Raw genomic sequence first — 14,811 nt, 5'->3', positions numbered from 1 at the left:
AAGTATACTACTAGTACACTGATATTTGTATACTTACTTCATAAAGTATACTTAAAAATATACTTGAACTTTATATAAAATAAACTTGAAGTATACTTCTTTTTGGTAAGGGTAGCTATACACTCCAACACTCTAGTTCAGCACCTGCTGCTGTTTTCACAGAGAAGCTGTTTGAGTGTGATTACATTTCTGCATTTGACCAAAAAGCCACTGCAAAATCATCCAAATGCCCAGCATGACATGATTTATCAAAGACTTTTCTCATGGCCACACATTCATATTGTTTATTCTATGGGAAAATAATAATCCACTAGTTTGTCTTGTAGTCTCTAAGGGCAGAAGCATAAGACTTCTTTCCCTTTGGACCTAATTAATGAAGGAGAGGTGTAGTTGGGGTGGTTAAGGGGTGCCGGAAGACTTGTTGAAGGAGTGAAGAAAAATGTGTTGTGATTGGCAGGATGAAATGAGCACGTTCCTTTTCATTTGAAATGTCTTTTGGAAAGCTTGGTTGTTATGTTTGGCACAAAGACCCTGAAACTTGAGATTCCCATTCAAACTGATGGAAACTGAGAACCTCCAACACATAATCATTTACATTTTTAAAGATTGATTATTTTTTAAGTTATTATTGATTAAACTTAAAAAATATTACCCTGCGTTTACAGAATTTTTCTATGCATTTTTACCACATCACTTGATGTTCTTTTGATGTGCATTTCAGTTTTGCTTAAGCTTGTGTAAAACTCTAGCTTACACTTGACATTGTGCACTGCAAATATTGTTTGTTCTTAAGATAAATTGTTTTGATGTTCCTCTTTTTTTTAATTGCTGTGGATAAAAGCATTGATTAAATGTAATTGTACTTTAATAAATCTTAATTTGCTTTATACTATTACAGTTACAGTAAAATGTCACAGAAATGTGAAATAGCTGCTTAGCATTTTGTGTGTGTGTGTGGAAAAAGAGCACATTGGGATTCTACGGTTTACGTTTTTTTGAGATTACATCATTAGTCCGGTTTATCCAGTTAATGAGATTACCTCATCATATCTTTGTTCCAGACAGTGCGTATTTCAGACAGTCTGCCAAAAACAACCTGCCGATATTTAGACTTTTAAGATTTGAAGTACACTACAAGTGCACATTCAATACAATTCTAAACACTTCTTTTTCACAAGTGGTTTGGAAAATAGATGGATGGGCTATTAATGAAAATCCCTTTAAAACACACCAATGCATACCCATAATCATGTGTAATGATGCTAAGACAGTATTGTATTTAAGGGACATATTTAATACAGTAGCAGTAGTTAGTTACAGAAATTTCAAAAAATATAACATATTTTCATGAATATAAATCCATTTACACCCCCAAATTTGTCCCCCTCTTCCATTTCCCCCAGAGACATTTGTCACCAGCCATCTGTCTGTCTGCCCCCCCCCCCAAACCCCGACTCTCTGTCTGCGCTTTAAACTATCTAATCAAGCAGCATCACCTTTGCACTGGAACACACTCTCACACACACACTGATCAAAAACACACACATTCACATCAGGGAGTTTAGCAGAAATTATCATTTTTATATCTCCTCTTAACAAGTGCTACAAATACTGAACACATTTGTGAACATTGCAAATTAGCAGAAAAAATAGTATGAAAATACTGTACAATTTGCATCTCTACACCAGTGTATATAGGCTTCAACACAGTCACACACTCTTACAGCAGCACAAGCAAGTTCATCCTCAGTGCAGCATCGTTGTGGTCAGTTTGAATGTTTTTCGAGAAAACTGACCTCCTGTTTGCTTGAATAGTTCTGTGTGCTTATTTTGAGCATGTCAAAGTCGACGAATAGATGTCAGCGAACATAAATTCACACATGCATACACACAAAGTCACATCATTCCAGCAATTCATCCATGAATACAGTAGAGTACACAAAACTATGAGTGTTATTTACAAACATAGAGCAATATGTTCTCCATCATAAGTCCATCAGTTCACCACATCAGAACGGACCAGCCGTCAATAGATTCCCACCTTTTTAACCCCTTAACCCAATGCTTTTTTTTTCTTCAACTTCATATTTTCTGTTCTTCTCATTTCGTTCCCTCACACTTTGGTGGCCAGCGACTGCACCTCCGACTTTTGAGTCTGGGCGCTGAGGGTTGAAGACATGGAGCTCATGTGCCCATGCATGGCCTTCTTCAGGTTCAGCAGACACAGGCACTGCGAGCGGAAGCGCAGGTCAAAGAAGGCATAGAGGAATGGGTTGAGGCAGCTGTTGACATACGCCAGGCATGTGGCGTACGGATGAGCCAGAAGCAGAAAGTTTAGGAAGCCGCATGAGGTGGGCGCCAGGTCTAGATATGACAGCGCATCCATGCTCTTCAGCACATGGAAAGGTGTCCAGCAGAAAGCAAAAACCACCACCAAGGTAGTGATGATCTTCAGGAGACGACGCTTCTTCTGGTCTTCCTTGCGCAGGTGGCTGAAATGCCGGGTGACCGTGCAGCCGATGAAGCAGTAGCAGATGGTCATGGCCAAGAAAGGCAGGAGAAAACCAAGAGCGGAGGACGAAAGGCTCAGACCTGCAATCCAAAGGGATTCGTGATGCTGATTGAGAGTGACCAGGCTGAAGTCCATCGCACAGGTGGTGCGGTTGTTCCCGGCGTCGTCCACCGTAGTGCGGAACAGGAGAGTTGGCACGGCCAGCAGGCACGAGAGGAACCAGATGGCACCCAGCGACGCCAGCATGGTGGCCCGGGACCGGAGCCGCCCGCTGGACAGAGAGTGGACGATGGCAAGGTAGCGGTCAAAACTCAGGCAGGTCAGGCAGAAGACGCTTGCGTACATGTTGACTAGCACCACATAGCTGCTGATCTTGCAGAGAGCCACGCCGAACGGCCAGTGGTAGCCCAGCGCGGTGTACACAGCCCACAGCGGCAGCGTGATGACGAACGTCAGGTCCGCGAGCGCCAGGTTACCGATGTAAACATCTGCCGCGCGCCGTTTGGATTTGGCGCGCCAGACGGTGAAGATAACCACGCCGTTCCCGGAGAGCCCGAGGATGAAAATGAGCATGTACAGCACGGGAATGAGAGAATAAGACGGCTCCCACTCGGAGTAGTCGCACGCAGTCTCGTTATCTTCATAGTAGTCGTAGGAGTCGACGTATTCCGACGTTATTGGCTCCATTTGGTGAGGGCGCTTTAGTTTGGAGTCCGTCAGTTTCCTTGTGCAGTTTTATCCGAATTTCTGGTCTTAATTTGATAGAGTTCAGTGGGAATGTTTGGATTTTTCTGTCAGAAACAGGAGTCTGAGGTAAGTTTCCCTCACTGGAAGCTGAAGCGCGTCTGTGTGAGGGAGAGAAGCGCCCTGTCTTTTTAAACTCCAGACTTCTCACCCCTCCCATTGGACCCATATATCGGACCCCTTATCTCCAGCCAGCCCCCATACACACACACACACACACACACACACACACACACACACACACACTCCCACCCACCACGGCACCCCCCTCCCCCCTTGGGCCACGCAGTCGGCAGGAGCGAGTGTGTCAACAAAGTGAGCTTAACCCTTGTTTTTCTTCTTAATGAAAAAGTAATGGCCCGCTCGTCTTTCAAGTTAGATTTAACTTAAATTGTCTGACAAAAAAATGTTTTTACGTCACGTCTCATTTACGGAACTTTTTTAATAAAAAATTCACGCGTTACACCCAATTTGCAGCACCTGAAAAAAGGCAGTTAAAGAGAAATGGCGTAGGCTGAATAGGGAGCAATTCACATTCAAAACAAACAGGCTACACCTAACTTATACATCTGAGATGCTCTACAGACGAAGTTCTCATGAGCTCTGTGTTAAATCGGTTTTCATAAATATCTTCATCACTGTTTACACATACAAATCTTGTTTCACACACTGAACTCCATAAATTAATGTGCAATCACATTTAGGGGGATCAGTGTGCAAATCCATTAATCAAAACCTATCAGAGTGTCACTCTCCACAACAATGATGAGATCATCTGCAGATCTTCTCAGTCACTTAATGAGCCAGTGTCTTCTATTCAAGTACTACAGGATTGTAACCATTTTGAAGGAATAATATGAATTATAGCTTATATAACACTGACAGTGTGAAGTAAATGTGTGACTGAGGACTAATGTAAAGACAACAGAGGCATGTAATGCACCTCTGACCAATTTGTTTAAATGCATCAGATTAGATAAAAAATGTGTGAATAGTGCCACTTATGGCAAAGCATGTATTTGAATAAATGGATGTTCACTTTTTATTCTGAGGATACTGTCTGCACATGTCCATGAGAATAAAATCTTGTGGGATCAGTTTTGGCATCAGAGCTTTCTAGACCACTGCATCTGTGGTATGATCTTTATTTTTTCGGTTCTTAAACATATTTAGATTTAGTATACTCACTTTGAATAATACTAACCAAAATCTTTCAGGTGGTCTTGGTTATTAGAAATAAATGAATGTTGATATATCAAACAGACTGACACACATAGTGTTGTTTTACATACACTCTTAAAATAAAGGTTCAGATAAATAAATAAATAATAAAATAAAATATAATAAAATATATATTTTTTGCATTGATGGTTCCAGGAAGAACCTTTAATATCTAGGGAAGATTTCCACAGCACAAAATGTTCTTTATAGTGAATAGAACATTGTTTTTTAGATTATTAAAATGTTCTTCAGTTGTTAAGAACTGTTTCAAATTGGTTCTTCTATGGCATCACTGCAAAACTGCCTTTTGCAACCTTTATTTTTTAAATTATATACTAAATCAGATTCCTCATGGGAAGTGTTTTGAATATTCCTCAAAGCACCTGTTAAATGATTCATTCACTGGCTCACTGAAAAAGTACTTTAAAGGCAAGCTATAATAAGCAAAGTCATGGTTCATATTTTGGCATTATTACTCACACCATTTATATTTGTTGGAATATTACTTGTAGTCATAAATTATCGTATGAATTTGAAGTTTGCATAAAGTCAGTGACAAGCTCCTGCTGTGCACATGAGGCGACTAGGTTGCTCTTCATGCCCCCGTAATCCTTTGCCCTGCCCCAGTCTGCCCCTCACCCCTTCCTCTGCATGTTGTTTTTGTTGGACCTCAGTGCTTCCTATCGGGAGAAACTGAAACACTCCACACCCACACCCACAGCAGACAGCCTGACAAAAACAACAGACAGTTCCTGCTTAAATCAAGCTGGCAGGCCCTCAGATGAGACTGCACCCTCTAGTGGATTTCTAAAAAGACAACACACACACACCCACACACACACACACAGGTTGGTAGGCTGCTATCTGATTGACTGTGGAGAGATGTGGCTGCCTGCTGCTCTAATAGATCCTTTAGATAAATAAATAAATCCACACATTTAAAAAATAAAAGAAACGCTGATAAGAAGCAGATGGTCAGATTAGCCAGACGACTTTCAAACACTCAGCACACACCTCTAATTGGGAGATTAGACAGATGAATTTGAGATCTTCACCAAAAAGCCCTTTGTTGTAACAAATCAAACTATTTTAGTGAAAGCTTTGTTTGAGCGTGATTGACTCATGGACATTTTATCACATTGATAATACTGTACTCGTTCATGATTTGTGAAGCCAAACAGGAGAGGGGGTAAATTGGGGTTTAGAGGTCAAAAGTTGAATTTAATACAAAAGTGAAGCATATGAAGCATACAAACTGCCATGAAGGACACTAGAGCTTTTTTACCAAAGTAAAATGTAATAAAAAGATAATCTTGAGTTTAAGTATTGTGTTATTGAGTATATGATTTTGGATGTCCTTTAAAACCATGGATATAAAAGTATGTACTATAGAAGCCTGTTTTTACCACAGGATAAAAAAAACAAAACTAATTGCGACTTTTTATCTTACAATTTTTATTTTTATTCTGGCAATGCTGACTTTTTTTTTTAAATGGCAAGTTTATATATGAAAATTTTGACTTTATATCTCACAATTCTGACTCGTTTTTCTCAGATTTTATACAATTCTGACTTTATGTCTTGAAATAATCTTTTTCTCAGAATTGCAAGAATGAAAGTCAGAATTGTGAGATAAAAAGTTGCAATTAACTTTTACTACCCTGTGGTGCAAACAAGCTTACATAAGATACATATTCAAAGGTTTGGGGTCATTACGTTTTGTTTGAAAATTTCACATGTTTACCAAGACTGCATTTTGTTTGTTTTAAAAATATAGTACAAACAGTAATACTGAAATGTTATTACAATTTAAAATTAGTCTTTTCTATTTTTATAATAAAAATGTTATGCATTAAAATTAAATTTATTCTCGTGGTGCAAAACGTACTCGGTTACTAACGTAAACCTTGGTTCCCTGAGATACGGGAACGAGTACTGCGTCTGCTTAAAACGCCATGGGAAAAAGCCTTTTTTCTCCTGAACTGAAGCCTTTTTCAATCACGCAGTGAAACTGCATGGCCATTGGTTCTTGCAGTATATAAAAAATGAACCAATGGCTCGGCAGCGGAGCTGCACCCAGCAGTCCCTTATCCAACAGCTCTTGCAGGAATGACAACACCTCTGACAGATCGGAAGTAGGAGGGTCTTTGCCGTGGTTTAGACACCAAGCAGAGAAAATAAACTACTTAAGGGCGTAGAGGCGTCTCGTAGATGGGTCTCTAGCCTCCGAAATTGTGTTTAAGACTCGCTCTGGGAGGCTTGAAGGCTCCCGTTGAGCGGCCAGAGGTGTAGAGCCCACAGATCAGGCCGAGGGTGCCATATTGTCCCCAGATTCCCATGGTCTCGCCCTGTTCCATCCAGTGAGAGCTCTTCCAGGGGGCCAGGGCTGTTATACAGGCCTGATTCACCCTGACCTGCAGGCGTCCATGACGCCACGCATGGGATGGAACCCATGGTTTGGAAGCCATGAGGCCTAGCATCCTCTGAAACGTTTTGAGAGGGCGAGTGGTACCAATCTCGAAGGAGGCCGCCAGTCTCCGTATGGCCAGAGCGCGTTCCGGCACGACTACAGCTCTCATTTGAGTTGAGTCAAAAACTGTTCCCAGGAATGATGTTCACTGGCTGGGGAACAACATGCTCTTGGCAAAATTTACCCTGAGTCCCAGGCGCTCTAGGTGGCTGAGAAGGAGGGTCCTGTGTGATAGTAGTTCTGCCTCCGACTGGGCCAGAACAAGCCAGTCGTCGAGATAGTTGAGAATGCAGATTCTCATCTGTCTCAGAGGGGAGAGAGCCGCATCTATGCACTTCGTAAAAGTGCGGGGGGCCAGGGATAGCCCGAAGGGAAGGACCGTGTATTGATAAGCCACTCCCTCGAAAGCAAATCTCAAGAATCGTCTGTGACGTGAGCGTCCTTGCTTTGCACTAAGGTGGGGACCACGCCACTGAAGCGCGGGGGTCTTCGAGCGAATTGGAGTGAATATCCTCGTTTTATTATCCCCATGACCCATCTCGACACTCCGGGGATGGCCTGCCAGGCCTTGGCCCACGTGACGAGGGGCTGGATTAACTCGAGTGACTGGCCGCACGGGGGCAGAACACTCATGAGAAATGAAAGAAGAAATTTGCTCTCTTTTTGAAAATGTTTGTGTTTTATTTTTACCGCTATAACAGCAGCTGATTGCTTGGGCGCTTGAACAGACCCATTGTTTGCAACAAACACATTTTCCTCTGTACCTGGAGTTGAACGGGGTGTCAGGACGTCTAAGGGAGGCTGCTTGGGAGGTGGTCCGGCCGTAGCGAGACCTGGCCCCATCCTCTTCCTGTTCCACAGATCAGGAAGACACCTGAGGAGCCGGGTCCAACGCAATCTTGGGTTGGGGTCCCTGGCACTTATGAAGAGGGTAGCGTCTGGCCGAGCGGGAACGTCCTTGCGTCTGCTGGGCCTTAGCGGGCTGAACAGCGGGGTGGCAGGTGCTGAATTCACAGGCTGCTTAGTCAGCGTAGCAGAGCTGGAGTGCTTTGGCAGAAAATGTTGCATACCTTATGACTATTTCTGTGCTTCCATGAAGCACTCGGCGAATCCTTCGACCGCAGGTCCGAAGAGACCCTTGGGAGAGACCGGAGCGTCAAGGAAGGGGACTTTATCCGTGTCCTTGATTTCCATTAGTGTCAGCCATAAATGGCGCTCGAGCAACACAAGGCTGGCCATCGATGTCCCGATCGCCTGAGCGGTGGGCTTGGGGGTGCGCAGAGCCAGGTCGGTTGTGCTCCTCAGCTCCCTGAGTGTTGCGGGGTTCAGGCCAGACTCATCTGAAGATGAGAGGATCTTGGCCTGAAAGACCTGCAGAACCACCATTGAATGAAGCGCCAAAGCCGCCTGTCCAGCTGAAGTGTAGGCACGTCCAGCGAGAGCTGAAGTGGCCCTACAAGGCTTGGACGGATGAGCGGCCTTTGCTCTCCAGCCGATAGCCATGGACGGGCAGAGGTGAGCGGCCACTGACTCATCTAGGACGATAGAAGTGAGGGCGGATGAAGCAGAAGTACCGATGCGGGCGGAGTAGGGAGCGTGCCATGATCTGGTGAGCTCGTCGTGGACCTCCGGGAAGAATGGAGAGGAACACTGACGAGGGGCCTGGCGGTGCCCCGGCAAGAACCATTCATCCAGATGGCTGCGAGAGGGCTCCTCTGGTGGAGACCACTCCAAACCCAGCTCTTCGACCGCTTTCGAGAGGATACAGAGAAGCTCGGCATCCATTCCGTCTTTGGCGGCGCTGGGCGTGGATGATGGCAAGGGGGTGGGGTCGGTCACCGAGCCCAACAGCTCCTCTACGTCCGAGGCTGTCAATGACATGCTGTCATCCAGCAGCTCGTCCTCACTTCCTCCAAATGAGACCAGATCGCTTGCGCCGGCAGAGAGACTCTGGTCAGACTAGGAGAAAAGGACAGGAGAACTCTCTCTCTGGGGCGAGGCACGTGGGATCCGGGCCGACGTGAGCTCGCTCGCAGCGGGACGCTCAAGTCCTCTGCCCCACTGTTTTTTCCTCACGGGAGGAAGAAAACGGGCGGGCGCGAGGTGCGGAGTCGCTCTTTGAAAAGAAAGCCGAATGACATTCTCGCAGTGAGAACACTCATTTCGCAGCTTCCGCATTTCCCCAAGCAGGAAACACATTCGGTGTGGCTGTCATCGGCGTGCAGGGGAGACCCGCACGAGCCGCAGTAGCGGCACGGCAATTGCAACAACGCCAAGCTCTTTTAGTAAGCTCTTTAAGAATCGCCGAATGGCGGCAGGGGAAATGGACCGGAACTGCTGCGTCGATGAGGTGGCAAAGGAGCAGGTCAGCTGTGCTGAGAGGTCCCAGTTCCAGCTGCGAAGGTGTGTCAATGGCGAGCAGGCTTCGGATCAGTGTAGACCGTAGTCGTCGCTGAAGGAGAAGAAATCTGAGAATCCTGTGGCGAACGCCCGCTTATATAGCCAGATGGCTCCGCCCATTCTGGCGAGCTCTGGCGGCTTTGTCGCCATAGGCTCGTGCAGCTCCGCTGCCAAGCCATTGATTTGTTTTTTATATACTGCACGAACCAATGGCCGTGCAGTTTCACTGCGTGATTGAAAAAGGCTTCAGTTTAGGAGAAAAAAGGCTTTTTCCCATAGCGTCTTAAGTAGATGCAGTACGAGTGTAGTATCGACAGGGAACTGAATTTTCAGCATCATTACTCCAGTCTTCAGTGTCACATCATCCTTCAGAAATCATTCTAATATGATGATTTGGTGCTAAAGAAACATATCTTTAATATCAATGTTGTAACCATTGTGCCACTAAATATTTTGTGAAAAACCCCCGATATATATATTTTTAGGATTCTTTGATGAATATAAACTTTAATGCATCCTTGCTGAATAAAACTCTTGAATGGAAATGTGTATATATTATTGTTCTGGCAAAAATGCAGTTAAACTGAATGCAAGTTTTCTGATAAGCATGATCATTGTTGTGAGCTGTGAAGAGTAAGACCACACAAGAAATAGTAACTTTGCCTGTGAGCGAGTGTGTGCATGTGTGAGACCTATAGCAGCTGTGTTGTTTTTTGCCCTGTCCAGCTGACTGCACCGCTGCTAAATAGCAGGCACTCTTAAAAATAAAGGCGCTTAAAAGGTTCTTCCCAGCGATGCCATAGAAGAACCATTTTTGGTTCCACAAAGAACCATTCAGTCAAAGGTTTTTTAAAGAACCACCTCTTTCTCACCTTTTTATAATCTGAAGAACCTTCTTTCGCCACAAAGAACCTTTTGTGAAACAGAAAGGTTCTTCAGATGTTAAAGGTTCTTTATGGAACCATTTAGACAAAAAAGGTTCTTCTATGGCATCGTGAAGCACCTTTATTTTTAAGAGTGTAGAGTGGTCCTCCCGAGTTGCCATATTTCATTTAAACACACACACACACACACACACACACCTGAATGCATACACACTTACATTCACACACAGACCAAGCGGTCTGGCTCGGGCTGAAGCCAGCAGAGGTGAAGCTACAAGAGGGGTGTTAGCTGTAATCTGGGGATTGTTTGAAGTATACAGCTGTCAGGCTCCTAACATGTCAGATTTGATCTCACGACTTGATTTGTGGAACTTCAAACCCCACAAATCACACAAGGTGTGTGTGATTCTCTGCTGTTGCAGGTCACCATATGCGCTTCAGGCAATGTTGAGGAAGGATAGTGAGTTTCAAGGGACTGTTCCCAATATATAGCGGATAATATGTTGTGTATTGGTTGTTTGGACTCTCTGTTGTAAAAGCACCGTCCCGAGTGTTCATATGGGTATGCTAAACACCAAGAATGCTCCTCAGGTGATATCACACCCATGTGCCACTCAACACCCCACTTCTGTCCTCAACACACACACACACACACACACACCATCACCAGCTTTCTGTTGATTTAGGCCTGTGAGCTAATTCATTGAGATTGAAAAGGCAATCATGTGTCTTTGTTTGCCTTTTAGCTTAGCATGTTAGCATTCACTTCTGATTTGATGTAGACAGTCCTGTGAGTCTTTGAAATCCCTCAAAACATGTGTCTGTTCACCCCCTCACTCTCATGTGTACTCAGTAATCACAGAGTGGAGGATACCGACAACTTGTTCTGTCAATGAATGTGTTTTTTCACCTCCTCTTAAGTGAGTTGCCATTCTGTAGCTCTGGGTCGGTCCAGCCCAGCTCATTATTGAAGGCATGTTTGAAATATGGTGCCTGCGGGCAGCCGCCTGACTCTTTGACTCTTTACCCTGAGACTGCCCTGGCTGATGAGTCTGATAGCACACGCTCACCTGGACATAGCCAAGGGACTTTTAAAATAGTGTTTCTTTTAGTGGTTTCTCACCCTTAAATCTCAGGCCATAATGAAAATGCCATGTGGACTTACCTTATGGTAAAACATGCCTCATGTTTTTTATGCATGTGAAAAAGACTGGTTTGAGTAAACTAGACTTTTCAAACTTCGACAAAAGCAGTATTGCCACATCATTTACTGTACAAGTGTATGTACATTGGGCCATGCTGCTCATATGGATGATGTGAGTTTGAAGCATTTCTTTATTTTCTTATCCACGTTTTATGTTGTCTCTCAACAAATATTATTGAATATAGTTTTTTCAATGGCTAGTTCCATTATCCAAATCCCAAAATGTGGTTACAGTGTCAAAAAGTAACAATAACTGAGTAAATATAATCAGTTCTGCTGTACATTGCCATAATTTAAGCATTATAATTGAGAAAAAATGACAATGACAGTTTTGTGCCAACAGTTACATTCAGTATGTTACGGGGTGAATGTTATGAGAGTAAGCTTGTGCTCTCTAACAATAATAGTCTTTTCTGTAAAAAATTAGAAAACAATTTCCCCATAACAGAGCTTATACTGAGCTTGACAAGGCCAATGTAATTAGAATCATAATAAAATACTGAACAATACAGGTGAATGGGGACAAGCAAATTTATGATATTTGCCTTAAAATAATAAAATGTAACAATGACACCTTAAAAATGTAACCATTTTTTCATTGTTACACACCAAAATGATTTCAAGTATCCTGACTGAGTTCTGTATCCTGCTAAATATATCAGTAGTAGGAAATAGAGAGAGACACACACATAAGACACAAATGGCACTATTTCCTGAGAATCATCCATAAATTATGTGGCTCATAAATAGCTCATCTTGAATGGACACACATGCTGGTGCATGAACACATGCAGAGAGCTGACAGACTTGTCCTCAAGTGGCCGCACACAGTACAGACCTGTGTGAATGTGGAGCACTGGATCAACTAAGACCATTGTTATGGAGGAAGCTATTGCATCAAGCAATCGATTATTGCTGGTACCTGTTTCTACTGTATATGGCATTGTACAGTGATAGCAGGGTGCAGCAGGGTGGTACTGGAAATTACACCATTATACACACATTCTCTATGAGAGGCTGGATAGCCCCACTATAAATACACACTAGTGACACTAAGGAGCTTTTCCATTAAGGGGATATATTTGCCCACTTATGGCATTTTTGTTTTCATTTACCCGTATAAGGGCAAATTTTTGTAAATGTGTGCATTATCCCATCAAATTCATTATCAGCCGAATCCATTTTTGCACTTCAGAGGTGGCACAGAAGCTGCATCTGAAGTTACATTTAGATGGATCTAAACAGACAGTTTAATGCAGCTCAGAGGTGACATGAATACATTTACTCTGCAGCTACAATTGCATAAATAATGTTAAGATTATTTTAAATATAAAACTTTGAATACAGAAATATGGAAATATTGAAATAATACTGTACTTTTAAACATTAATCTGAAACTGCCAAGTGACTGTTAATTAGTGAGTTATTTAATCATTCACTCAACCGATTCATTCAAATGGCTGATTCATTCCAGAACAAAGCAAGTGACCTTTTTATGAATAGTTCATTCAATCATTCACTCAAACGATTTGTTAAAAAACAAAATTAATTCATTAATGAAATGTCATTGCCGCTGACTGACATATGAATCGCGCACATAAAGGTGCTTCTGTCAGCACGCAATCACAATGCATACACATGCTGTATACACAGAATTACAGTTACAAAATGAAAAAAGTAATGCACAATTTTTATTTTTTTTACATCTGGTCTTATTTTTAATAACAAAGATAAAATAAAAAATGACTATTTTGTGATTTTTAATATAGTAATTAATATTAAGAAAGGAAGTGGAGGTGATTTTGCTTTGGAACCTTCAGAAAACTTCAACTTGTTTTTTTCTCAGAAGTTACTTTGCTTACTTTGTCGACTTCAAACGGCTCAGTCATTCTTGTAATAATAAAAGTAAGTAATAAAAATAACTCATTAAAAAAAAGTGCTCATTGTTACTCATTTTGTCACCACAGGTCACAAATATACTTTTATATTGCAATAAGTTCACATTCAATCTTCAAATTAATGTAGAAACAACATAAAGACAGCATATTTTTTTATATATTTTTTAATGGCATCTTTTTTTATGACTGAAGGTGAGTATCACTGATACCAAAACTACTAATGTCTCCAGAAATTAGTTTTTTTTCTTCCTAATATTTAACCATTGACTATTGTCATCTGGGAATGTCTTTCTGTCTTATATCTCAAATTATCGTTAACCGAATCATCTATAAACCATTCTACATCATAAACACTCTCTCTAAATATGAATCAGGAACAAAGAGGGTTTGCAAGGTGTTTCCCTGCTTGCACTGAGGACTTGGTGACCTCTGACCCCAGCTCTCTCCCTTGCCCTTCGTCCCCAGAATGGATAAAGCAGCAAGCAAAGCAGGAAGCGCTCTGGACTATGGATAATGGAAGATGCTGTGTGTGTTTTTGTGTGGGGTCTACTTCAACATAAATAACATTTAGAGTTTTTGTTATGGAAAGTTTTGCTGATAAAGTAGGCCCAAATATAGGTATTTTAAGGGTTTAATAGAACATAATGTTGTCTTTGGTCCAAACTCATATGTGCACTGCAAGGTTAAAATCACAAATGCCCACTTGTATCCCACCACACACACACACACACACACACACACACACACATACACACACACACACACACACACACACACACACAAACAAACAAACAAATGTGGGGTCTACTTCAACATAAATAACATTTAGAGTTTTTGTTATGGAAAGTTTTGCTGATAAAGTAGGCCCAAATATAGGTATTTTAAGGGTTTAATAGAACATAATGTTGTCTTTGGTCCAAACTCATATGTGCACTAAAATCATAAAATCACAAATGCCCACTTGTATCCCACCACACACACACACACACACACACACACACACACATACACACACACACACACACACACACACACACAAACAAACAGACAAACACAAACAAGATGTTCTATTGAGATTAACTAATGTTTCTGTTTTTGGGGTTCAAGATATAAAAGCAATATAATAACTTTTAAATTCATCTTTTTTGTTTCCTTCATATTTCATTATGAATATATTTTGTATTTTGTATATACAATGGAAGTCAATGGGAACCAAAACTATTCAGTTACCAACATTCTTTATGTTTTAACCCTTTAATTTGTCATTTTCATGTGAAATGTCATTTTTCATTTGGATGTATTTTTCATAGTTATATCATAAGTCTCAACCTCGTGGTTATGTTAAGTACAACGTTCAAGCTATTAAAACAGCCTTGAGGTCTCTCAGACCCCAAACAGACTGAGTGTTAAAGGTCTTGAGAACCAAAAGACAAGCTGGTGCCGCTGTTTTTCAATCTTCCGATGTTGCTAAGCAGCAC

General features: G+C 42.0%; 1 protein-coding gene across 1 annotated transcript; it reads right to left on the bottom strand.

Annotated features, from left to right (window-relative positions):
- Positions 1-1,376: 1,376 nt before the first annotated feature.
- Positions 1,377-3,371, bottom strand: aplnra (apelin receptor a). The gene has a single exon (XM_016232446.1). It carries the CDS (start codon positions 3,197-3,199, stop codon positions 2,114-2,116), a length of 1,086 nt encoding a protein of 361 aa, XP_016087932.1. The 5' UTR covers positions 3,200-3,371; the 3' UTR covers positions 1,377-2,113.
- Between the last annotated feature and the right edge of the window lie 11,440 nt (positions 3,372-14,811).

Source organism: Sinocyclocheilus grahami, unplaced genomic scaffold, assembly GCF_001515645.1.
Source record: "Sinocyclocheilus grahami isolate Dianchi unplaced genomic scaffold, SAMN03320097.WGS_v1.1 scaffold410.1, whole genome shotgun sequence".
In the NCBI taxonomy this organism is placed as follows: domain Eukaryota; kingdom Metazoa; phylum Chordata; class Actinopteri; order Cypriniformes; family Cyprinidae; genus Sinocyclocheilus; species Sinocyclocheilus grahami.
The sequence above is the reverse complement of the archived record's forward strand: the minus strand, read 5'-3'. Positions and strand labels throughout refer to the sequence as shown.

Excerpts from the sequence above, each read along its gene's own strand:
- aplnra (XM_016232446.1), bottom strand. The coding sequence starts at position 3,199 with ATGGAGCCAATAACGTCGGAATACGTCGACTCCTACGACTACTATGAA.